We start from the raw sequence: 25,030 nt of genomic DNA on the forward strand, positions 1-25,030 counted from the left end.
ACGTCCTGGGATTCATGATTCCGTTGCATGTTGGACTTTGGCTCGGATGTGACAGACTTGTGACAGCTGGTGGTCGGGATGGGGGCATGGACGGCTCAGTGCGTTCGAATTTCCCCTTTCCCTGTGTACCGTAGATTCGTGATTCTGATGTTCCTGCTTATCGCTCACCGTTGTTCTCGATCTTGAGCCCTGTGGTGGAGCTGGCGATCCATCGTGGTAAATCCTCGGGCCGGTCTATCCCTATCACCGCAAGAACTCTTCGGCATCAATTGCACCATCAATATTTCTCTATGCTCAGCCAGATAGTGTTGGTCTGAAAACATGAACTCGTCAAAGAGTGAGACAGTCCAAAAGATCGGGAAGCTCTGACCAGCCCGTGTCGAAGAAGTTGGATCGGCCTGTGACCCGCGCTCTATCCTCGTTGGATCTTGACTCGGTGCATCGGACTCGGAGTCCCTCGCAGCACCAACCTTTCTGCAAAGTTCTCAATTCCATCCATAAACATCCCATGATCCATCTGTCTACAAATCAAGAATCCAATCCCGAAACCACCGTCTCGTCCCGTGTTTCACCTCCCCCGTTAAGCTCCCGTCCTCCCGACCCAATTTTGAGAAGTCTCAAATTTCAACCTCTTTCCACGGATTTGCGTCGTCCATCCCTTCCTGTTCCTTTGCCATAGCCCAAAAGGCGCGAACTCCTGGTCGGATCGCGTCGATCGGCGTGCGTCGGAGTTGGGTCCCGATATGCAAGATGCATGTGTTCTGGGGATCGTGAGCTGCTCAGACAGCACCGGAGGAAAAGGTATAAAGATGGGCTGATATCCGCGCTCAATTTGCTCTTCTTCATCCATCGCTTTCCAGTTCAGTTTCTCAGTTCAGTTCAGTTCAGTTCAGTCCTCTATCGTTCAAACTACTTCCTTCGTTTCTTTCTTCAGTACGTCTATCCCTCAACCTTCAATTTCCCTCAAAATCAACAACCACTAACCTCGACAAAAGCACACCCAACAACCACAATGCAGCTCCTCACCTTCTCCGCCCTGGCCACTGCCTTCCTGGCCGTCTTCGCCGCCGCCAACCCCGTCGAGCTCGAGAAGAAGGAGGCCGAGCCCAACCGCGGCTACTACGCCGAGGAGTACTACCGCCGTCCCGCCGCCTACTACGGCCCTCCTGCCGGTGCTGGCATCGGCATCGGCGCCAACGCTGACGCCGCCGCTGATGCCCACGTTGGCCTTGGTGCTGGTCTCTAAGTTATTGGTATGTCGGTTGTATTACCGGGAATGGTTCGGGTAGAGAATGGGGCTAATGATGGTTAGAAATGAGAGTGTCTTGGCCTTGGGCTGCTGAGCTGCTTGGAGTTGTCGGGTGAGGGTTTGGGCTTGATGTCTCTACCTGTGAGCCTGTAACTCGGTCATTCTTTTATTTATATGATTTGATTATTTGATTTCTTGGGGACGGAGGGAGGAGGAGGTCTAATGTTTCGTTTGATCGATAGCCCGGAAAGGACTGGACTCCTTAGACTATAATATTTTGAGAATATATAATCTATTTTGGTCGGACTTCTTTTCTACATTATATTAAGTAGTAAATTGGAGTGGAGATTCTCTGAATTGCAAAAGTAGACCCTATCTAGGATAGAACATTCTCAACACCTCAACCTCAATAAGAGTAGATAGATAACCTCTACCCAACGCAGTACCCTAGAAAGGCTGGAAAAAGGATCCGCTACTTGCAAATCGCCCACTCCGGCGCATTTGCCAACACGGAACAATGGCGTCGATCGCGAGTGCACTAGTCAGCCATTCTCATTAGCCATCGGATCTTCTCTTACGGGTGAGTACCCAAGGTAGAACAGGAAAAGACACTTACCGGGCGATACTCGTGACACGGCCTGACGACGCGGCTCCAGTCTTCGCACTTCCAAACGCAGTCGTTGGTTACGCTGCGACACCGCTGTGGGTTGTTTGAGTCAGTGGCTGGATATTCAGATGGGTTTGTTTGGGGGTTTAGGGCTGAATTTTACTTACTCCGATGCACATGCGTGGCTCAATGTTGTTGGTCTGAGGCTGAGAGGTTTGGCCATCGTCGAAGTCGGGATCGCTTATGTTGCTGGGTAGACTGTAGTCGATGTCCTTGATAGATGAGGTCTCTGTCTGGGTCTCGAGAGCGAGAACCAGGGAGAGGAGGGTAAGCAGAAGGATGAGGGGGGGAGAGAGCTTCATTCTGAATGAATTGGACTGAGTGGTTTGTATGAGTGGTTATCAAATTGCTAGAAAGCTGCGCAGGAGAGCTGATGAGGTATTAAATAAGGTGGATGAGAGAGTTGGTGAGGAGAGAGAACATCTCTACTACGCAACCAGGCTCCTTATATCTTCCTTTGAATAGTAGAAGCCGAGGTCCCTGAACTCGATGAATAGCACTAGTATACCACTTCTCAATAGTGAATAGACTGGGAACTCCAGCAACGAGCATAGGAACTCCGGGAAAGATTGCTTTGTTCCGTTATAACAGGCTACACAGGCTGGATATGCCGGTTTACACAAGGCTGAGGTATATAAAGTTCCGTTTTGTTCCGCTAACCCCAGAGTAGGTGTTGGAGTCTTTAGGCTATCAGCGTACAGTCGTTCCGGGCAGGAATGTTTGAGGATACACCAGTAGGAATACATGGTCCTGTGTTTTGCCCTCGTGGTAGATGGACAGCATGTAGCGATTGAATTATTGAATGGGAATCAAGATAGCCAATCCGTAAATTCTTAGAACCCGGCTCATCGTTAATTCAAAGATCAGCTCCCAGTGGCAGATCAACACTCATTCGGCACATCGATTCCATAACGTCCAGCGCAAACAGGAACAGCCATGCACCCAGTGCCCAAGATACCACGATAATTAGCTACAGGTAGCCCAAGCACCCCCATCCATTGGAGAATATATTTTGCAAGCCGTATTTTCCGCGACGCACTGGCAATAAAACCTTGTCATTAGTCCTCTCTACATCCTCGACGTATGCTCATCAATGTTCAGGAGATAAGAAGTTTTCTGGGGGGAAAGATGGAAAGCAAAACACCAGGACAGGAGAGGCAGTGAGCAAGAAAATAACATACAGGATTATAGTCTCTGCAAGGTACCCTCCACCGCTTATCTCCGTAAAGTTTTGCGACGCATGTCCCGGTGTCTGTGTCTGTTTTGGTGTCACAGATCTGGTAAAATTCATCAGTATGTGTTCTCGGTCTGGTTTATTCTATGCATAGCACGTACTCCATCTGTTTTGGCCCGTGGTCGAGGCTTTTTGCGGCGGGCATCGAGGGTGTTTGCGGGACCGTCGAGATCGTCGGCGTCCGTGTTAACGGACAGATCCATGTCGATCTCGTTGCCAGTGGCATTCAGGATGAGGTCGTCGGGGGCCTCGACGTCTTTGCGGGTGGTCAGTGTGGAAGAGAGCACGGCAAGCATGAGCAGAAGAGAGAGTAGGAGCTTCATGTTTTTCTTGAACGACTTGTGCTGGATACGATGGCAGAGTAGATAAGTGGGCAAGTGTGAATAGGGATGAATGGGGACGCAAAGAAGAGAAAGATGAAGGAGATTCCATCGCATATAAAGAAACTAGAATACGCCTGTGCAACGTATCCTGACTCACGGTACTCGATGATATCGAGGTTTGGCTAAGATGTCTGTTCATGATTCTGGACACGGAGGCGAAAACAGACGTTCCCTTGTCTAGTGTTGGCAAGGATCGTACCGGGATGTCAGTGGAAATTCCAATCCAGAATCAAAATGTGAAGTCCGCCTTGTTGACATGCAGGGGCTGGTTTCAGTCTCAATAACGACATGCAAGGACTGGCTTTAGTCTCAATAGCGACATGTAGGCTGTGTTACAGCGCTCCTGGCTTCTTTGTACCCACCTAGTGCGTAACCCAAGTGTTCAACGATTGATTGGTATGATATTCACAAGAAATGGATATGTGTATACAACTGAAACTTAGCTAATTACATCATAAATATACCGCATTTTAATTCCAAAACCCCGAACCCCAAATGAAAACCAACCCATCTATAGTGGTACCGCCGATAACGCCATCCATCCGTTCATGATTTCCTCCGTGGTTGCATCCTGGAATGTGTCCAGCCATGCCAGCCCGTTATTGTCTGTTGGCACCATCTGTCCGCTTTGGCTACCGTCGCGCGATTGTGGAGGAAAGTAGGGAGCTGTGACGGGCATCGTGGCCGGTGGCATCTGAACAGGCCCAGGCGCGACCCCGGCGCTCGGGACACTCGGGGCAGGAGGAGCGCTCGGAGCAGGGGGAGGGGGAGGAGGAGCGACTCGCGTGGCTGGAGGAGCCGAAGGCAGACCGTCTGGCTGCGGCAGACAGTAATTCCGGTCGAACCATTCGTGGATGTGGCGCAGCCATTGATCGTAGTGATAGTATACATCTCGCTCGCCCGACTCGTCCACCGTGTAATTAGACAGTGCCTGCATACGTCGCCTGCAGTTGTTGAGAACCAAAGGCATGTTGAGCGCATCGCACAACGGTCCAACCCGTTCTTGTCGATAGAAACACGGGTCTGACGCTGCTACCGCCAGCTTGGCGGAAATTGCGAGAATGAACCCGATCTGCACCCACTGCATGTAGCTGATGTTATGCTCCACACCGACGGGCCAGGTCAATACGGAATCGAAGTAGCGTTCGGCGGCGACGAGGCCGCGGCAGAGTGAATCCACTCGAAAGTTCATGGAGCCTGGGAGCATCGAAGGCTCTCTTTGTCGTCGCGGATGGAAAGATGGCGGCGCGTCTGGATTAGATGTTGACGGAGAGGGATAATTGTAGGATGAAGCGGGGTGGAATTTGTCGAACAGACTGACTTGGGTCAGGTACAGCTCCAGAGTATGGAATTGCATGCTGATTATGACTGTATGGGGTCAGGTCCGTCGGGCATTCATAGAGATAAGTTCTGGAGGTTCCAACTTACGGGTGTTTATCCTGGCACACGACAAATGGCCCTTGAAATCTTCCAACTCCTGTCGAAAGCCATAGATGTGTCGCTCCATTTCTGGCATTCGCCCTTGCATGCCGGGCGGGTGACTAATCGAAACCTCGTCGATTCTCTCGAAAACACGCTGAAGTCGCACGAGATGGATCGTATATTCGTCACTTGGGTATTCGGGATCTTGGGCCAGTTCCATGGCGAATCTTTCGATGTGAGGCGTCCAGGGGAAGGTGCATCGTTTCTGCATTATTATCGAAACGCTGTGGAGACCCGTCAGCATATTCCGCATTCAAGTGACATCGGCAGCACCACTCGCTTACCATGACGAGATCACGAAACATCCGAGCACAGCTCTCTTTTCATCGCGCGCAACCGCCGCCAAGTGAGCCGGAGACAAATTGTTGGGCCCGTACTCGGAACGAGAGCAGCAGCTTCGGAGTTCCGGGGGTCGGTCGAGCCACATGTCAACAACGATGCTCAACGCTAGGTGGAAATAGGTTGTGAACTGGCGCGGTTGGTATATGTACTGGGACCTGTCGCACCCATTAACCGGTCTGTCGGGGAGATTTTCCAAAACCGGAAACTCAGGAAACCTACCATCCAAGACTAACAAGCAAGCCCTGCAGAACCTCAAATGGCGACTCGATCATTCCGAAGAGCATCCGTTCTCTTGCCGCGGACCGAAACTCTTCCATGAAAACCCGTCGCAGCGACAGGTTCTGGTACAGGGAAACCGTCAGAACCGCCAGCAGTAAGAAAGGTTTCTCTTCGCGCAGTTCCTGCAGCGTCGTTTTCTCCGGGATGATAACGAAGGGAAAATGCGGCATCATGGTGCGACGGAAGCCGTCCAGGAGGGAACTGGCATGGTCGAAGGTGACGATTCCTCGGGAAATCACATCCTGCGACGTTCGGGCACTCGGTCCGCTCTCGCCCCTCGGTGTGGTGTCACCGTCCGCGCTGGGACTCGATCCGGCCTGTGATTCATTGTGGATTTGGCCCAGAAGCTGGTTGACTTTGCCTTCGAGGGCCTCGATGCGTCTATACGGGGGAAATCGATCTTATAAGCGGGTGTCCTACTTCACGATGGCGGGAGTGGCAGCGGGGTGGAAGAGTCTTACGTTTCCCTTTTCGCAGGGTTATAACGGGAGCGGGCAGGACGGAAGAAGCAGTCCTTGTTCAATCGACGACATCTAGGACACGGTATCTCTTGGTCAGTACCTACGACGCCTCAGGGGGGACAGGGCACAGGCGCGACGGGGCCACCAACCGGTCGCACACCGGAGAACCGGGGGTTCGCAGACAGCGAATCTTCGCACGCACGCAGGTCTCGCAGGTCTTGACCAGAGCCGGAGCGGACGAAACAGGCGAATTTGAGGCTGATAGAACCATCATCAAAGGAGGTCCATTCCACGTGGCTGGAGCCGGACAAGGACGCGGACAGGAGGAGAGGCCGCGATGCAGGTAGTCAAGAAGTTTATATGGAGCCGGCGGACAATCGGACGGCCGAGTCCGTGTGAGCGTCGAGTGGGGGGCAGACCAAGGAGGGATTAGGTAAGGAAAGCCCTATTGTTCGCTATTTTCCTTCGAGCAAAATGGACGAGAGGATTGCGATCCCGGTCGTTTGGGGGCGTCTCCACCACGAGGTTCTGGCGAGGGTGGCCCGATGCCTATTTGAGTCCGAGAGGCAGGACGCGGGACTCTCGGCTCCTGAAGCTGCCATGGACTGCCGGCAGGAGAAATCCCAAAATATCGCCGTCTTCCTCTGACGGGAGGAAAGGGGGCGACAGGGAAGGGAGCCGATTCCACCGCTGAGTGGCGCGCAAACTTAAATGGAGGATTCTAAATTTTCGCTTCGATACGGGCGCCACGGGATGACGACTTGGCACGGCATTTCGTTTCTTCAGGGAATCCTTGCCCTGCATATTTTTTTATTCTCTGTACGGAGTATTTTCTTCCATTTGTTTTATTTTATTTTATTTTTTATTTTTTATTTTTTTTTATTTTATTCTATTTTTCCATTCTTATACACATCATACTCCGTCCACGCGAAAAACGACCCTCTCAATCATCGAACACCGTCCATTCAACTCAGCTGATCCTCAGCGCTTAACCTCGAGGTCAGATGAATCCGTCAGCCGGGGATCCCTTCCGTCCAACGGGCACCTCGCATCGCCTGTCGCTTCCCACGTCCGGTGACTCATCCGCCATTCCCCGGCGCTTCTTTGCCGCCACCGTTTCGTTAGCGACCCCAATCCCTGTCCGCCATCCATCCAATCGTCCCTCTCTCTCCACAAATATGGACATCTCATCGGCCCCCTCGCTCGCAAACATCCTACAGTCTGGCCCCTGATATAGCATCAGCGAGGGCCAACGGAACGGCCCGGACACGGACATGGGCAGAGCCCCATGCGCTCCCTGATCGTGGATTCCTTGCCCCCTTGCCGTGGGCATCGAACGAATCATGCCCTGCGCAGTGCCTCGACCCATCAGCCTATCTGATGTACGGGGTAATCTATATGCACTATGGAGCCGGGACGACCACCTGCTGGGTGGATAGGGCCGTGCTTTCATGCCGTCCGTTCTGTCGGTGGATCTTGTGTAACCGTCCATATTACCTTGTACGCTTTATATGGACCTCGAGGGACGGGGTCGCGGAGGGGAGATCTATGTGCGCCCTCGACGCCGAGGAGCATAGCAATTGGGCTATGGCCGGGGACGTGGTCACTACGCAGTAGATAGCGTCGGGGTTTCGGCCCGAGCGGTGCTCTCGAGTTGACTTGTAGAGTGTGATACGTAGGCAGCCAGTAGGATGTACGGAGTGCTCTGCCACCAACATGACATTGGATGTCATGTTGAAGGCTGCTATAATATAGCCAGGATCCCAGGGTCGGCGACGGCTGACGATCTCGTCGGTTGTGCACTGCCTCCCTCCACAGCGATCGCAACCTGCGACTTCTTCGTCAACCATAATACCATGGATTTTCCTCGTCTGGACGCCTAATATCGATCAAAATCCCAAGATCGTAATATACGACCATCTCGGGTATTGTGATATGCCAAAGGATTCGGAAGGATTCGGACGAGGATTCGGACACGGACACGGACTCCTTCGTGAGTCCGTCTCGGCGGAATCGCTAGTCTCGTTATCCCTACTAGCGCTGGCTGCCTTGCACCACTCACACGCTCGCGGCCTGTTGGTTTCCGTTTTGCTTTTTCTTCGCGTTTCTTGTTTTGGCTCTTGGCTGACGACGGGTCAGTTGCGTCTGCCGGAATTGCTGGTTGCCTGTTGACTTGGTCTCGTTGGATTATACGAAAGTACGAAGTGCGGCGTATAGGTACGGAGTATGGTCGCTGGATTGAGATAGTTGCAGTCTATGGCACTAGTTAAATTTAAATAGCAGAAGAAGATGGATAATGCGTAGAACTGTAGATCAACCGGTACCTACATCCCAAACTCTTCAGTCCGACGTCATCGGCATCGTATCTACTCCGTCCGGAATATATAAAAACGTCCGCAATCCTATCTCCACTCCTATCAAACCTCCGAGCCAGATCTTCATCTCGACCAAAGGTTCGATCTCCAGCGATCACTACCCCTGAGTTGCAGGGGTATCTCTCGCCCGTCTCATTGGGTACCAAATCTACGGTGCAACGGACCAAGAACAACGCGATTGTTGTTCCCGTCCGTTTGGAGATCTGTGGTTTTGAACCATGTTTCATTCTATTCTTCGTGTTTTGTAGATCGCTCGATGTCCGATTGGTGGGCTTGGGTTGGGTCAACTATAGGTCGGTTAGCGAATAACGCCGTATTTAAGGAATAGGTATAGAATGGATGAGACTTCGGAATTGGATGTAGTGTTTGTATTTCCTCGGCGGTACGAAGGCATTTCTTGGGCCATGTGATCTGCAGTTGTCGAAGGTCTATGGCGCCGAGCGATCATGCAGAGGATCCCATCCATCTCTTTATATAAGAGAGACGAGGTTATTATCAAGTAGAAACAGAAAGAACTATATATACGAGCACGCCTACTTTCAAGCTGCTTCCGAGCATCCATTGTTAGTAGTTTCCCTCGCTCTTGACAGACTTAAATTTTCCAACACCCAGCGCTCGCTTTATACCTCGAAGTCTTGGTAAATGGAACTCTGGTTTCGTTCCCGGGGTAGGTAATATAACCCTGTTTTATTGCAATTCGAAATATGATCCCACTCAAAAATGCAATTATACATATGCTTTATGCCTTGTGGTTGTTTATATGGGCCTAGTATGCTACATACTCCTTTATATCTAATAACTTTCAGATGTTCTTTATTACTTTTGCTGAGTTTATACATCACGGTTAGGTACTGCATAGGCTGAGCCCGAAAATGACTTAGGTTAGTTGATGGTCGAATAAGTGGAAGGGAACAATAGCTATCTCATCCTTGTCACCCATCCTCAACACTACCGCGTTCATAAACCGTAGCTGGTGTCAGTGTGGTGGAACAACACGACTTGCTATATTTGAAAGGAAACTATAAGGGGGGCATTACTGGAATACCTATAGTAGAAGCAATTTGTGTAGAGGTAGAAGGGATCTCGGGAAAACTACATTTATTGCTTATGTGTGGAATAACCTATATATAAGAAAGTACTGGGTCCAGACGATGTTCATTATGTAGGGTATCGTCAGATCTAGGACCTGGATGTTGGACCACGGCAGAACATATCTACTATGGTGGGTGGGAGGGGGAACACTAATCATATCCGACGTAGATAGCCAGACCCAGCTAGCTTTGCGATTAACCCCTGCATGGTGTATATTAGAAGGAAACAAGTATGGGACCTGGGTCCCTGGAGGCGTCTAGCCTAATGAGACGCGGGCATAGATAAGAAACACACATTTGCTTCTTGCATAGAGGCTTCTGGCCTTATAAAAGATCATGTACTTAGAAGTTCTATGGACCTACCTGCATAGCCGCACGCACGCAATAGGGCACGCTACATCAGGGATGAGAATCAATCAAAGGTATCGTCAGATATTTAAGAGCACTGTCTACCAAGCCATGCACTGTTGTGCGGCCAATTATAAAATGTTTTTGAGAACTTCTTCTTAGTTCAAGATATTGTTTGGACAGTTCCTAATGCGCGTCTCGCCTGGAAGTTCCAACATATCTACAGTTCGATAAAGGCTACAGGATAGTTGCTCAACCATGAGATACCCAATCTGGTACATCCTCAAGCCTTGATGTATTCCCCTGCGTCAAAGACAACAGTCATGTAACAACGGAGTAGGAATTGAGAAAAGCCTGCAATAATTCGGCCGATTAGTCGGTGGTTCGAGGTAGCCTGCCTTTTTACGTTAGAAAGTGAGCAGACGCTGCTTGAACGAACCTAGGTCAGCACGAATCCTGTCATTCTAGATTCTGCCGGACCAGATGCCGTCCAATAACATTACCCCCAATGCAGATTGTGACCGAAAGTTACGCGTCCGTAGCTTCAACCTTCAAGCTCATTGCCAAACCCCGTGCAGATTCGTATGTGTACGCCTGTGGAAAATATGGTAGTCCTTCCTTGGCTTCTTTCAAGGATAATTCAGGAGTGCACTGATCGTGTCCAGAATGCCGGTCCTTTGAACGCGTCAAGTTCACACCTCATGAACCGCATTTCTGGCCGATTCCAGGTTCACCTAGCTGGTTCAAACTAGTCATTCAACGATAGTTCAGAAGCCATGTATCACAGCTGTGTTGTGGTCCGAGAAACAGCGCGTCAACTATCGATGAGCACGTTGGGTCTTCTCGGATTGTATGCGACCGGGCCTAGCAGGATGCGAAAGCCTCCGGTGTGTGGACACATCTCAAAACCATGCGGTTGAAGGCTTTTGGTTTTAGACTGGTTCTGATCAACGTTGGACAAGCCGATCGACTGTTGTCTGTAACAGGGGCGTTTCTGCGTTGTTTTGTGCAAGGGACTTGTCTCACATGGGTCGATCATGCAATTGGCCAGAGCAGGGAGGATGGGTTTAGAAGCAGTGAGATAGTGAGGCCGACAACAAAATGGCAGGCTCTCCTAATGGATTCAATGATGGAGTTCATGCAGAAGCCAGAAACAAATTGCCGACCATCCAGGGAACAGAAAGGGGCAATGAGGAGGTGTTCGAAAGAAAATCGGGTCGCATAGCCTGCTTATCCCAAGAAAAGTAGCCAGAGGTGCATGAAGCACTTGATACCTGATTGTAATCCACTAGCCTCCTCAGAGGGGTCTCAAATCAACAGTCGAGAGCAATTCGTGATCATCCAGCCCTAGAGGCTGGGTAGGTAGGTAGTGGACTGGACGAGCTGTCACGATGAAAAGATTTAGTGTGAAGTTCTTACCTATCATCGGAAGATATCCTTCTTGGATCTGCATGTTTGGAAAAAGAAAACTGGGTACCTGCAGCTGCAAATCCAGGACGTGAGGAAAAACAGTTGCTCCGGGTCAATTGGCAAAGAAATGGAAGTCCGACGCAGTCAGCGACAGTCAGCAATTACCTGATCCACTGCCGGCCTCGGAGATGGTATCCTTGCCAATAATGAGGACACCCGCGGGCGCTTAACCCTTGCCGGGCAGTTGTTGCCCGCTCTTTTTCGCCACTCTCCGCTGGCAGCACCATGCCCTGTGCATTCTCCACCGTATCAACTCCAAGGTGGGTGCTCTTTCTGCCCTCAGCCTTGTGTCTGTTCCCCTTTCGCCCGCTTTGCTCGGCCTTTTTGACACTCCTCATCCTATAGTCCTTTTTTCAGTGACTATGGGCAAGTGTCATGAAGTATTGGCAAGAACACAAACCAATATCATGCTGGACTCCCAATCCTTGCCCCTGGCTTGCCACCAATTCGGGGTGCCTGGATTGTGAACGGAGTAGCATGCTTCGACATCCAAATGGTCGATCCTAGCCATTCAGCCTGAACGAGATCAGTCGGATAGCAACTCGACAACAAATTGAAACCCGCTCCCCCAAGGAATCGGAATGCTAAAGGCACAGAGGAGACCTGGCTACTTGATTAGCAGTTGCATATCAGTGACCCTATATGCTGCAACCTCGACTAACATTCATAATCAAAGATGTCGCCTTGCCTCGCGCGGGGATGCCGTTTGTATCGGCCCAATACCCACATAACACGAAAACAAGATGCATCCAACGCTAAGAAACGCCTCACTAGACCTGCTTAGGTCATTTCTGATTTTTCTCTGGCATCACCTCTTTCCTGCCTTGGTACTTGAAAGATGTACTTAGCGTTATAGAACGATGAAACCAACGATAAGTTGAATGATCGTCAACTTTCCAAGTCGTCAGAGTCCACCCTCACATTGGATCTTCCTCTGTTTTTGAGCCCTAGCAGCATTATTTGCGATGACTTCTTTGCGGTATCCATGGCCTTGGTTGCTATATCGTTGGCCTCTACTGCCATAAGTCTTTGGTTCTGAGTGCGTGGTTTGAGCAAAGGAGGTACACTTATGGTGCACGCTCTACGATTGACAGAGTATCGGACCAACGTCTCTCCCAGCACTCAAGTGTATGCTTATCTCGAGACAGAGACCTCCACAGTTTGTCAGGGCAGATATGTGCCAGTTGTTTGTCACCTGAGTCCAGGTCCCGCGAGCGTATTATGCCTCCTGATTGATTCCTCCGGCACGGTATTGTTTTTCGGTGGTTGAGAGGGCTCCGATTTTCCATTTTGAAAGCCATCGGTCGTCGAATGATAGGATCGCTAACAGTGTCATAACTCACATCGTGTCCTCGTTTTCCGCGAACGGGGTCACAATATCGTTTCGGAGCAAGGCAAAGGCAGGATAAGACGCTTTCGCCTACGTACCCGGCGAATCAATTTGTGTTTACAATTTTGATTGTCGAGCACGCGACCCTGAACACCAAGAATGGATCGATGTCAACATTGTCTCTTTGACTTTTCACCTTAGTGGGTTTCCGGAGCTTATTGCTTCTTTCCTCACTCTGGTCCTCGGTGTCGCAGGATATATATATCTTCCCCAGCGCTGCGACAATATCTATGTTGGAAGAGGATTCGATGCAACAAGCGAAACAAACAATACCAAAGAGTTGAAGCTGATCATGACACTTTGTCGCGACGGAACCCGGGGTATCACATTCCAGGGCCAAAGGCCAAGGCACTGGCAAAAATTCTGGAATGAGGCAAGCTAGTCTTGACTTCGGCAGTTAGTGATGACCATGGGGTGAGCCCCTCCGATATCCACTGTGTTAAAAATTGGCGCAAGTTTTTCCAGGGGAATATGACGGCTGCATGACACTGGGTGCGCTGTCGGGTGTCTTCGAACAGGTGGGATGGGGGATGGAGAAAGAAAGAAATAGGGAAGGAAAAAGTACGAGTACCTAAGATCGGACCAGCGCGAAAGCCGCTCTGGTACGTGAGGCTGCCTTAGGAATCCCCAGGAGCCTTATTTTCTCCCCCTCACACATTGCTTCTTCCAACCTGCCTTTTTTTTTTTAAAAAAAAAAAAAAACCCCCCCTTTTGAAATTTTATTTTTCTTCAATCCTTTCTTTCTATTATCCAACCTTCCCGTGTCTATAATCCTCTCAGTCGATTGAACCTTTCCCTCGCGTCTCGGAAGCCTGTCAAGGGGGGTTACTGACTAGACCGGGACAGTTAGTTGGACCAGACGAAGGGACAAATAATCAGTCGGAAGCGTGCCGATTCCCGCCCGCTTGTGCCTAAGGACACACGGCATTCACTGCCAGGCCTACCACGGCTCGTCCTCCTGCGGATCCGGACCCTCAGCCAACAACATCCCCGTTTTGTCTTGTTCTATGTTCCTGTGACGCCGAGGAAACATCGATGCCACTAAATTCCCGCGCTTACGGTCAGTCAGCGTTTGCTTCGACTCGGGCTAGTTGCTTAGTCTTTCCTGTTTTGAGTTGTGCGCACTGTCCAGGGTACCCAAAGGACGAAAGGGGCTTGACAAACGAAACTGCTTCTTCTGCGACAATGACTGACCCGAATCACCCGCCCTCTTTTCACTATCATCCCCATCAGTCTCCCACGGAGTACTATGAAAATGAATCGAATCCCTTCTTTGCCGGAGGAGACCCTCGTTACCCTCAGGCCTCTCTGGGGCCTCCGAGCAATTACGATATGATATCCGGACCTTCGGAACCCGGCCCAGGTCCCTCTCGGATCGTCTTCGATGACGGATCGCTTAACAAAAAGGTGCAAATTCCCAGATCGACAAACCCCAGCACCTGGACCACCAGCGGACGTGTGAGTCGGGCGTGTGAGAACTGCCGAGATCAGAAGGCAAAATGTAGTGGACATCGCCCAACTTGTCAACGATGCCAGGAATCCGGTCTGCAATGTTCATACGGCGATCGGAAGCGGGAGAAGATGGCCAAGTGCGTTTTGTGATTGTGTTCTTTTTTTCTTTCTCTTTGGTCTGCTATCGGCAGTTCTGACGGTGGGTACCAGGCAGCTCAATGATCTGACAAACCAAGTTCAGGTTTATGAGGCTCTATTGAAAGAGCTCTGTTCTAAATTGGACTCGCAGACTGCCGAGTATGTCGAGCAGGTGATTGAGAAAGTAAGAGCGTTCTTTGTGTTACCCCGTCGTGTTTCTTCCCGTCTTTCTTTGTTTTCTTCCCCCCGCGTGTGCGCCCCCTGCCTTTTCTTGGTGCCGTGGCCGCCGCCCCTGTGTCCCCCAACCGTGGCTCCGTCTAATTGGCATTCTACAGCAAAGACTCAGTAACAACCCGGCACCTGGTCGCAGAGGCTCAACAATGTCTTTGGCATCCAGAATGACGGATGCTTCTCCCCTTCCAAGCCCTGGTCCAAATCCCTTCCTTGGCGGACTGGACTACACCAGCGAAGACTTCAACCGCGATGAAAAGACTCAAGCGATAGGATTCATCGGCGAACATTCGGAAATCGCCTGGTTACACAGGCTACAACAAATTCTCGATTGCCCTAATACCGTCTCTCCACACGAGAAGCCGAATCAACCATCCATTTCCTCCGTGAATTTCTTTCTGGACGATTCCGATGTGCCTTTCAATCAGGATGCGGACCCTGGGAAACGACCTCCACAAGCAGTAGCTGATCAACTCGTGGGTATCTATTTCAACGTCGTGAACCACTCTTTCCCTATCATTGGAAAATCGCTGTTTTTGGAACAATACAAATGCTTTTACACCCGCTCAGTACGACCGGGAGATCAATGGCTGGCGATTCTGAATTTAGTGTTTGCTATCGCTGTGAGACATTCTGAACCAGCCCGAGCCGGCCCAAGAGATGGCGTTGATGATCATCTCTTCTACTTCTCTAGAGCCTGGAAGCTCACCATGAGCGGTGCTGGGCTACTGGAGCACCCCAACCTACAGCAGATACAGGTAGAGGGTCTTATATCGTTTTATCTTTCATCTGTGGGTCATATTAACCGGTGCGCTTTTCTCTTTTGTCTTCTTGCAAGGACTGGACTCCTGGCTGATTTTTCATTTCTTCACTTCCAGGTCGTGGCGCATCTGCGGCATGGCCTTACGGTCAGCTGGCACGATGGGGTTGAATCTACGAAACGAAAGCAAACCACTTAACCCTCCGTCGAAAGAAGCACGTTATCGAGTCTGGTGGGCCTTGTACATATTCGATCTCCATCTTTGTGTGTTGACCGGCCGCCCTCCGAACTCTAGTGATGAATTCTGCACCACACCACTCCCGGTACCGTTTGAAGAAGAGACTTTCAATGACGCAGCATCCACTCGGCGCCTCATGAAGGACAACGAGGCACGGGGGATTTTCATGGAAACACTCGGTCTGGGCCGCTCCGGATACTTGGCGTCCGACGGCGCGTCGCCAGATACTCCCGGGCACTCGCTCCCTAGCCCCGGTAGACAATGTGATCAGATTGCCTCCAGCGCCTTTGAAGCACTCGAGCCGAATCCTTCACTCTACTTTCTCCACATCGTCGACTTGGGTTTCATTGTGCGGGAGGCGATTGACACGTTATACGCTCCAGGCGCAGCTCGGATGTTGTGGCGGGAGATCGAAGTGGCGATTTCCACTTTGAATGGCAAGATTGACGCTTGGCTCACAAGACTGCCGGTCGCTTTTCAATTCACTCAGGGCACTCGGGGGTTTGAACGAGAGCGAACCAATATGGCATTTTTTTTCCACAGCGCCAAAATCCTTGTCGCTCAGCCTTGTTTCAGTCGCCTGACTCGGCAGACTTCGGGAACCGACATAACCGGCAACTTTTGTGAATCGATGGCCATTGCGTGTGTCGACCTGGCGGTTCAGATGCTTGAAATTTTTCCCGAACACCCGGATTCTTCCTGGATCTACGGCGTCTCCCCCTGGTGGTTCTTGTTGCACCTGCTTATGCAACCGATTGCCATTATTATGACCGAGTTGCTACTTGCAAAACCGGGCGCAGCCAAACGCAGGAAGCTACTAGCAATCGTCTCTAAAGCGACCCGCTGGCTAGCGGAGCTTTCGACGAAAGATCCTGCATTTCAGCGGGGCGAGGAAGTGTGCAGGGAACTCGCTCAACACGACCCGCAACTCGCGATGGAATTATACACGGACCGTGAGAGGCACTGATTTTGCACCAAGGCCTCACTGTGTTCGCAAGTTTTCTCTCCTCTATTAAGCAGTCACGCCATCAGATTATGTCCAATAAACAGCAGCAATGGATCCATCGCTACTAGCGCTGCTGGAGCATGAGGGCGCACCACTTCCGAGAGTCTGACGTTGCCTACAGCTATCCTTTACCTATCTCGAAAGCGTGGTACCCGTCGTCATATCCTATAGAATGTTTGGCATTTGGTGAGTATAATGAATGTGAATCATCTTTTTCGAAACCCATCATCTATCCTAGGACAGCGAAACAGATATTTTCTAGTTCTTGTCGTTCCTTAAAAGCTGTGTGTTACGCTCCAACTACCCCATACTGCAAGACAGTCATTACTGTTACGCCATCGATTATTATTAACTCCACACAAACGTAATTTGTTGAGGAAAACTAGAGATGAGACGACACAATCGAGGATCATTATCTAGCCGGCCCACAACGTGTAGCTAGATCTACAGGGTATTTGCTCTTCAAGACGCCGGCTAGGACACGAAGTCGACAAATAATGTCAACTTATTATTATTAGAGCCCATGATATGCCAAGGCCAAGGAATCCACAGAGCCGTTGCCATAATTGATCACTCAACCGATCCCTCCTCTTGCTGCTTTATTTTATTTCCCGCTTTCTCTTCTTCTTTTTCCCCTTTTTTCCTTCTCATTTCCTTCTTTTCCTTTTTTCTTCACTTTTCAAAATTCTTAAATTTTTCCTTTTTCTTTCCTTAGGGTGTGGGTGTGTGTATTGTCTTATCTGTCAGGGAGCCCAATAATTATTGCATCTTTCCCGATTGCAGATGAGTCCAATTCCTCAGTGGGCCCATATCCACCACCACAGCTCTCACTATTCGCTGGTAGTCCGATCCGTGACGCCGTGTGGGGAATTCTTGGTCTATTATTGACTACCCTACGGATGTCTGAACCTGCTATCCCTTGCCGCAGCACACTACAGCGTACCTAGCTTGGGCTATCCATCCCTGCGCCGTGCGCTTCGTGCCGACGACCGGGTCGTCAAGGCTTTCGCGTTGCATTACTAGTTGGAGACAGGAAATCCGGTGTATTTCCATCTCAGCACGTCGAAATTTTCTTTCCACCGACGACGGAGTACAAACGGCATGTCGCCGCCGCCGTTTTCGCAGCCTCATGTGGACCATTTCGTCATTCTGGAGAAGACCAGAAGACGATCGGGGGATGTTCGGCAATGCTTCGAATGCTAAAATTTGAACTAGAAGATATGATTTCCTCTCTGATACGCATCTATACGCTACTCGATCCAAGGGTGTTCGGAATATCCGACGAAGAACGACATCAAAAATCATGAATGATAGTGGTGCGACTGCATTAGGAGCACACTACTCCGTAGGTCAAATGAGCTGGCTGACATGCATTAGATGGCAAGTCTGCCTTGAGCCAAGAGCGCCTTTGGTCTTTTTTTCTATTCAGCATCCAGCGTCAAATGAAAAAGGCATATTGAAATCGACAATAATAGCCGATTTGCAATTAGCCGACAAAGAAGAAAGGAAATGCACGCAGGAGTGTCCAATAGATGAACCGACATGTTAAGGGTTTGCTCATCCAACACTAACATGAATCATGCCTTCCTTTTTCGGACTCCTCCGCGATGGAGTCGCTCCCGTTCGCAAAGAATGAGGCGTGGTTTGAGAATCTATATCCGCGGGAGTACGGAGTAGGAGTACAGCGTAGATCGCTCTCATTTCACGACCCATGGTTCACACCTCCCAGCCTGATCCTTCCAGCCTTTTGCTCACCCCCACGGCCCCGAACCGATCAAGTACTAACCCAAGATTTGAAATACTGGAATATGAGCTGCATTACGCACGGACGTTATTGCTGGATGGTCCGATCAAATCTCGTCCTCGGCGACTCACACTCGATCACGGTGTACCAAAAAATTCCAGAGATCGGCCACTTGAGACCTCCCCAGCCACGCCTTGCGTACAGCACATGATTTTACAGGTGCCAAGCACATCCACACACCAGTCGACATCATGCAAACCCCGGTATCATTTCAAACCCCGAGGAGCATAGTTGCAGTTTCCGAAATAAAGGGGCTTTCGTTGGCTTCTAGCCGCTTAACACTGCAGTCTAGCTAAAGGTGGTGCCCGGGGTGGTTGTTTCACGTTACCTGAGGACTCGTAATCACTACCAGCTTGGTCTCTTCCGTGGCCATGATTGATTTACAGAGATATCATCCGTGGTATGAGTGTTGGTCACTCCTGGCACGTCGATCTTTGATTGGTCGCGTACTACTCGTATCACAAACTCCATTGCGGATATGCCGAGTGATATCATTAATATAATATAAGCCGCTCACTTTATTCCTAACGTCCTGACGTCTAACACGACTCGGTTATGTAAAGATTAATGCTGGTTGACTGCAATGTGATGTAAGATGGCGAAGGCACGAGGCCAGCAGTGTTGATCTGTAGTGCCTTAGGCAGCCTGGTGACACGGGGCCCGCGCGCCCCGACACCGCCTGCCCGATCCAGAACACCCCGAGCGCATCCATGTGGAGATCCAACGTTGGACGGGATAACCTCCGATCAACTCGTTTCCCTCCTTCTCCCCCCTGCGCCCAGCCATTATTGGCTATCGGTCACATTGCATTATTATCATTAATGGCCCCATCATAACTAATGATACGCACTGTGCTCTAAAATGCAATCGCACAGGTAGAGAGGATGTCTTTGCGCGGGCCCATGAAGCGTTCTCACCTTAGACAGGTGAGCGCTGCTAGTTTGGACACTCTCTCCACCTCGCGCTCCTTGGGATCACAGTCTCACAATGACGTCCCCAGTGACCATCCGTCCACGCCGGAGGAGAGGATCGTTCGGCTGCCCTCGATCGGTCTGGATCGACGACAGTGCTCGCTTTGGGTTCATGATGAAACCTTCTCGAAAGAGGAGATCCTGTTCAACCCCGCCGCCTTCGGTGATGCCGAGGTGAATGTCGGCGATGTCATTGAGATCTTGCCCGCGCGGTATCCCGGGGATGCTGCGCACCCGGTGAAGACGGATAGCGGCGCAAGGTCGTTGCGCGACAGCCATGTGGACTCAAGCTCGACGCTTCATTCGGATCCCATGGCGAAGTTCAAAACGCCGCTTCAGAACCGATGTCTCTTTGTGGTCAAGCCGCTGCCGCACGATATCAAAACCCGGCACTCGAAGCTCGAGATCTCGGTGACCACCAGCATCGCTAACATCTTTGGCTTCAAGAATCGGTCTACCGTGCACATCTCGATCGTGGATCGTGCACAGTGCGCCGCGTCTCATGTGGACATTGCCTTTCGCGACCAGTACATGGTCCGCTCGGACATGTGGCGATTGGTCATGTCGGAGCTGGCTGAAAAGATCGTCTACAAGGGCCAGAAGATTGTGTTCATGGGTAGTATTAAGGCAACCGTAAAGAATATCTTCATCCGCGGGAAGAAGGCTCTCTCGGGATTCTTCTCCCCGCAGACCATCCCGGTGTTTCGCAGCGAATCGGCAAAGTATGTGTTATTCATTCAGATGTCGAGAGAGATGTGGGATTTCGATTCCGAAGGGACGGGGGATATTCTCTTTAGTCGCGTCATCAATGGGTTCTTGCCGGAACTATTCAAACGGTGGGCCAACGCGGATGCCAGACATCTAGTCACCATCGTGCTGTTCACGCGGGTCGAGTACGATGCGTCAGCGATGGCAACCTCGACGACCCTGAGCTCGGAGAATCTGAAGAGCATGTTCAACCCGAACCACGCGCCTACGCGAGACTTCTATCGAGTAGTGGTCAACGACATGGCAAGTGGACATTGGACTACGATCTTGGACGAGCTGAAGAACGACTTCCGGTCGTTTTTGAGGGATGTTTCAATCCTTAGACAGGACGATGCGGACACTCCCATGGCCAGTGGCGCCAAACACACCTCACAGGATCGGCCGCCAACCATCGCAGGGCGGCCGAGCACCGCGCTTCGCGGCAATATCCTCGAAGCAATTCATCTGGCGTCCTCTCATCTAGCGTATGATCACATCGATCGAGACATGGTGCACACAGGCACATCTATTATAGTCATCACTCCCGGAAGTGGTGTCTTTGAGGTGTCATATGAGTCTTTGGCGTCCACTACGGAGGCTCTTACCAATCGCGGAATCGCAATCGATCTGGTCTGCCTAAGTCCCATGCCCCTCCACTCTGTGCCTTTGTTCAAATACCGAGAGCCTTCTCGAAGACCGTCGAGCTCCTCGTTTACTGAGATTCAGAATGGCGGCTATTCTCCCGAGATGCGCCATTCGTTTGCAAGCTTGGTGAATCGCACATCTCATCTTTCCCCTAAATCAGCCATACACGACTCTCTTCCGGGGATGGGCTTTCAAAAGCCTTGGTCATCAGGCTCCCGGGATTGGAACTATGGAATCCCGCACTGGCTGGACATCTCTTACTGGAATCCGGAAACATACAGAGAATCGCGACGCATATTGAAGAAGGATCCCAATGCGCCAATCCCGTTCACGGTCACCAAGAAATCCAAGGTCTTTGTGCCTAGGGTTCGAATGTACGAGATCCAGATGAATGGAATTATGGAGAGTGAACAGTCCAACATCTCTATTCCCTATCTTCTGGAGGGACAAAGTACCGCTCGGGGACCCAGTGCTGGCCTGAGCATGAGTCCCGGCACTCTGGCTCCTGCTAAAGCTTCTCTCACTCGTAATTCCTCCTTTAGGCATCAGCTAGGCGATAGCCTGCGTCCCGAGTCGTTTCTGCAAAATATGAACCCCAAGGATGTGGTGATGACCAAATCGAAGAAGTCAGCGCCAAGCTCGACAATCGCGTGGATGGACAGCTACGACGATAGTGTTTTCCACCCCTTCCCTAAACGCCGCCAACGCCGGAAGCCTGTAAAACAGAAGCGTCCGAGTGAGCCCGACGTGCAGGTGTCCAGTGCGCATGACCGCATCTCTGCCAGGTCTATTTCACATCTCCGCAAGCATGAAACTCAGGCCAGTGAGCGCGAGAGTCCTGTCATATCCGAGCCTCGGAATATTGACGGCTCATTGGCAGTCCCAAAGAGCCCGGTCTCTACCAAAAGCGCTTCCCCCAAGAAGCCTGCCCTGAAATCGAATTCCTCGCTGAAATTACCGCGTATATCGCGAACGATTAGCTTTGCTCTGCGCGGCTTGACTTCCGTGGCGCCTAGAGCTCAGGCGAGCACTGAGGTCAACGTAGAGCATGCCAGGGGCATGCCAACCTCGAACCAGAAAAATATCACGGGCGTACTTGCGGACAACAAAAGTACAGATTCCGCGAGTATATCCGATAGTGCATCGATGTCTACCGTGATTGATACTTCGGCCTCGAGTTCCACGCCTCAAAAGTCTGCGGAAAGCTCTTCTATGACACCTACTCGGCCGATCTCTATCAAAGTGCCTCCCAAGCAACCCGAAGAGGGCTCCGAGCCGCCAGAACGTTCCGAGCTTCCTGAGTCTTACTCAACAACCGGCACGGAGATCCCCCTCAATGATGATAGCCGCCACGAGGCTCGGTCGAGAAAGCGTGGTCCTAAGTTTGAATTGACGGTGAACGGCGGTTCGCGCGGCGGGCCATCCAAATCTCCACAGAGCAAAGCCCTGGCTCCTTGGGTTCGCTCTGTCAATCCATGCAACACCCCTCGAGACGTCTTGCGGGATACAAGCTGGTTTGGGCGTTGGCAACACGCCTACCCAAGGCCGCCCCATGTTGCCGTTGTGAAATGGAAAAGCTTAAAGTCACCCGCCATTTTGCCCCTGACGACGGAAGAATTCCCGAGCGCGACTGAGCTGGCCTCGGACTATTTACAAACGCCCTATCGTGTCTTTCCGAACGATGATCCCGAAGGCGCCGAAGCTCCCAAAAGTCGGGGTGTTCTCCTGCGAGAGATGATCTCTCTTCGTCTTTCTCACGGGTTCCAGATTGTGGTCGGGAAACATGTGGTCGATGTCTCGGGGCAGTACGCCCTACAATCTCCCAATGTCTTTGACACCCAGGGGTTGGAAAAGGACGGGGCTACTGTTTTTCTATCGAAGGGAAACTCTATCCACCGGCTGATCTGCATTGATAGCGCCGAGATTGAAGTCACTCGTTTTACTCATCGGGTCTCTTCTTCCCTCGCATCTGAAAAGAGGGCTAATTTCAGCGTTTACTCTCCGGCCATGCGCACAATTTTGAGTCCTGAGTATGGGATCAAGAACATAAGGCTAGATTCTACTGCCGAGGAGTACAACTGGAATTATGCCGATAACTACGTTGCCGGACATAGAGATTATTTGTTTAATCCAGCCCAACAACTGCAATTCTGGCGTGTACGCTACGTGCTCATACCGATGCAACTGCATGTTCAATCCCGCCGGCATATTCAGTCCTTCAACGAGGATAACGAGGAAGAAATTCATTTGCTCGGAATCAATCAACTTACTCACATATGGCAACGGCACAAATACGTGCCTCCAGAGGAGAAGAGATTTGAAAGCTCTAACAAAAAGAGAGATCAAAACCCCCTCAATATCATGTATCAAACTCGAAACCCTCCTGAAGTGGTCGCAGCGGAGCTGGATCGAATCATACTTACGGATCCCGGGCTGGACAATTCCCCTGCGCAGCTGTTGCCCGAATCCGAGCTACTTGAGCGGTCCAGCATCAGCCTATCGTCGCTGGCGCACATCATCCAAGGGGATAAGGGTGTCCGGATGATGGACCGAAGGTGGCACTGGCGATTGCATTACAACTGTTTCATCGGTTTCGAGCTCACCACCTGGCTTCTTCAGAACTTCCGCAACATCGACAGCCGGGAGGAAGCCGTTGAGTTCGGCAACGAGTTGATGAAGCACGGTCTGTTCCAACACGTCGAGAAGCGTCACAATTTTCGGGACGGAAACTACTTCTATCAGATCTCCAGCGAGTATCGGGTCTCGCGCCCTGAATCTCGCGGCAGTTGGTTTCCTCAGATACGAACCGATAAGTCGGTTCCTTCTACGCCAGCCGGGGAGCGCCCTCGAGACTCGCCCGCCAGTGTCCCCAGCAGCCATGCTAGAACAGAGAGCACCGAGGAGTCTACAGCGCAGACACCGAATACTCCATCCAAGTCCAAGAATAAAGCTACGATCATGCTGTCCAAATCCATGAAATACGACGTCGATCCGCGCAAACGATCCAACCGGCCCGAGGTTATTGACCTCCACTACGATCGGTTGCATAATCCGGACAACTGCTTTCACATTGAACTGAGCTGGATGAACACGACTGCGAAGTTGATCGAGGATACCGTGCTGTCATGGGCTGCTACGGCGGAGAAGTTTGGGCTCAAAATAGTGCAAGTTCCGATCGCTGAGGCCTGCGCCATCGACGAGACGCAACCGTTCCGAAAGCCCTACCTTGTCCAGCTCAAAACCCCCCCTCCCAAAGCGCCCGCTCCCATGCTATTCAATCAAGGGTCGTTTTCACAGCAGGGCACACCCGATCGTCACTATTTTCAGAAGGCGCTCTTGCGCAAGTTCGAGTTTGTTCTGGACTTTGAAGCTCGATCCGCCTTCCCTGCTGACGTGGAGGTGTCTTATTCTTGGGGCATCCCTGACTACCGTTATCCGCAGTATATCCACCGATCCGGCAGCGTGCTAGTTCAAATCACCGACGATGGCGATTTCCTCTTCCTTGCCAATCGGCTGGTCAGTACGCGCAGTACCGCGAGCCGCGACCTACCTCGACACGACCGGTCCGACCAATACCGAGCGAGGGCCAGCACGTATGATCCTATGGATCGAGTATCGCCGCGTCTATCGCCCATCACGCGTCCGATTCACGACCCCAACAGTCCCATCAGCCCTCAGGGCTCGGCCCCCATCGATTCGGCCAATCTCTACCGCGCTCCCGAGCACATCCTGAGCGGGTTTGTAGACTTCTGCAATGATTCGGCCAAGTTGGAACAGTTCTACAACGACTCTCTAATCCGACCGGTGTCGACCAAGGTCGAGCCGGCCAATACGTCTCTGATGGACGCTTCTATTCCTTCGCTGGAACTGCCGGCGAGCGTTGTCAGCCACCACATCTCTCCTCCTCCGGCACTCTCTCGAGGGGCACAGAACTCGACGATTTCGTCACTGGATTCGATCGCGCGGCCGCGAGAGGATCCCAGCGGGCATCGAAGTCCGCGAAGTACGGGGCTGCGGCCGGTTCGACTGGCATGAAGATGGATGGGATGGATGGGGTGTATGTGTTATGAGGGGGATATAATACCCGGCGTTTTTGTAATGAGCTCAGCGAAAGGATCCCTTTGAATCCCTTTGAATCCCTTTACATCCATGTGAATCCATACTCCGTATACTGCGTACTGCGTAAGTTGGTAACCCGGTGGCCTGAGGCCCCGCCGGACAATTAGCCGCCGGATTCAGGCTGAAGTCGCCTTGGCATTTCCACCAA

At 51.3% G+C, this 25,030-nt stretch overlaps 7 protein-coding genes across 7 annotated transcripts; 5 read left to right on the plus strand and 2 right to left on the minus strand.

The window, feature by feature from the left end:
• Positions 1-1,012: 1,012 nt before the first annotated feature.
• P170DRAFT_473958 (uncharacterized protein) lies at positions 1,013-1,365 on the plus strand (the record flags this gene model as incomplete). The annotated part of the gene is made up of 2 exons (XM_024853092.1): positions 1,013-1,232; positions 1,313-1,365. 2 exons carry the CDS (start codon positions 1,013-1,015, stop codon positions 1,363-1,365), a joined length of 273 nt encoding a protein of 90 aa, XP_024705703.1.
• Positions 1,366-1,721: 356 nt separating this feature from the next.
• Positions 1,722-3,473, minus strand: P170DRAFT_473959 (uncharacterized protein; the record flags this gene model as incomplete). Its single annotated transcript, XM_024853093.1, has 5 exons — positions 1,722-1,787; positions 1,866-1,949; positions 2,024-2,233; positions 3,122-3,193; positions 3,252-3,473. The coding sequence occupies 5 exons, from the start codon at positions 3,471-3,473 to the stop codon at positions 1,722-1,724; spliced, it is 654 nt and encodes a 217-aa protein (XP_024705704.1).
• A 433-nt stretch (positions 3,474-3,906) lies between these two features.
• On the minus strand, positions 3,907-6,756 carry P170DRAFT_435591 (uncharacterized protein). Its single transcript, XM_024848971.1, has 6 exons — positions 6,247-6,756; positions 6,098-6,169; positions 5,577-6,017; positions 5,300-5,512; positions 4,962-5,239; positions 3,907-4,901 (listed from the first exon to the last, which is right to left on the minus strand). Exons 1-6 carry the CDS (start codon positions 6,369-6,371, stop codon positions 4,045-4,047), a joined length of 1,986 nt encoding a protein of 661 aa, XP_024705705.1. The 5' UTR covers positions 6,372-6,756; the 3' UTR covers positions 3,907-4,044.
• Positions 6,757-7,027: 271 nt separating this feature from the next.
• Positions 7,028-7,340, plus strand: P170DRAFT_435592 (uncharacterized protein). Its single transcript, XM_024848972.1, has one exon. It carries the CDS (start codon positions 7,102-7,104, stop codon positions 7,327-7,329), a length of 228 nt encoding a protein of 75 aa, XP_024705706.1. The 5' UTR covers positions 7,028-7,101; the 3' UTR covers positions 7,330-7,340.
• A 3,276-nt stretch (positions 7,341-10,616) lies between these two features.
• Positions 10,617-11,172, plus strand: P170DRAFT_143317 (uncharacterized protein). Its single transcript, XM_024842482.1, has one exon. It carries the CDS (start codon positions 10,822-10,824, stop codon positions 11,134-11,136), a length of 315 nt encoding a protein of 104 aa, XP_024705707.1. The 5' UTR covers positions 10,617-10,821; the 3' UTR covers positions 11,137-11,172.
• A 2,784-nt stretch (positions 11,173-13,956) lies between these two features.
• P170DRAFT_353359 (putative C6 transcription factor) lies at positions 13,957-16,557 on the plus strand (the record flags this gene model as incomplete). Its single annotated transcript, XM_024843978.1, has 4 exons — positions 13,957-14,360; positions 14,434-14,545; positions 14,697-15,400; positions 15,471-16,557. 4 exons carry the CDS (start codon positions 13,957-13,959, stop codon positions 16,555-16,557), a joined length of 2,307 nt encoding a protein of 768 aa, XP_024705708.1.
• Positions 16,558-19,159: 2,602 nt separating this feature from the next.
• Positions 19,160-24,882, plus strand: iml1 (GTPase-activating protein IML1). Its single transcript, XM_024848973.1, has one exon. The coding sequence runs from the start codon at positions 19,285-19,287 to the stop codon at positions 24,796-24,798; it is 5,514 nt and encodes a 1,837-aa protein (XP_024705709.1). The 5' UTR covers positions 19,160-19,284; the 3' UTR covers positions 24,799-24,882.
• The last annotated feature ends 148 nt before the right edge of the window (positions 24,883-25,030 follow it).

Source organism: Aspergillus steynii (genome assembly GCF_002849105.1).
Source record: "Aspergillus steynii IBT 23096 chromosome Unknown P170scaffold_3, whole genome shotgun sequence".
In the NCBI taxonomy this organism is placed as follows: domain Eukaryota; kingdom Fungi; phylum Ascomycota; class Eurotiomycetes; order Eurotiales; family Aspergillaceae; genus Aspergillus; species Aspergillus steynii.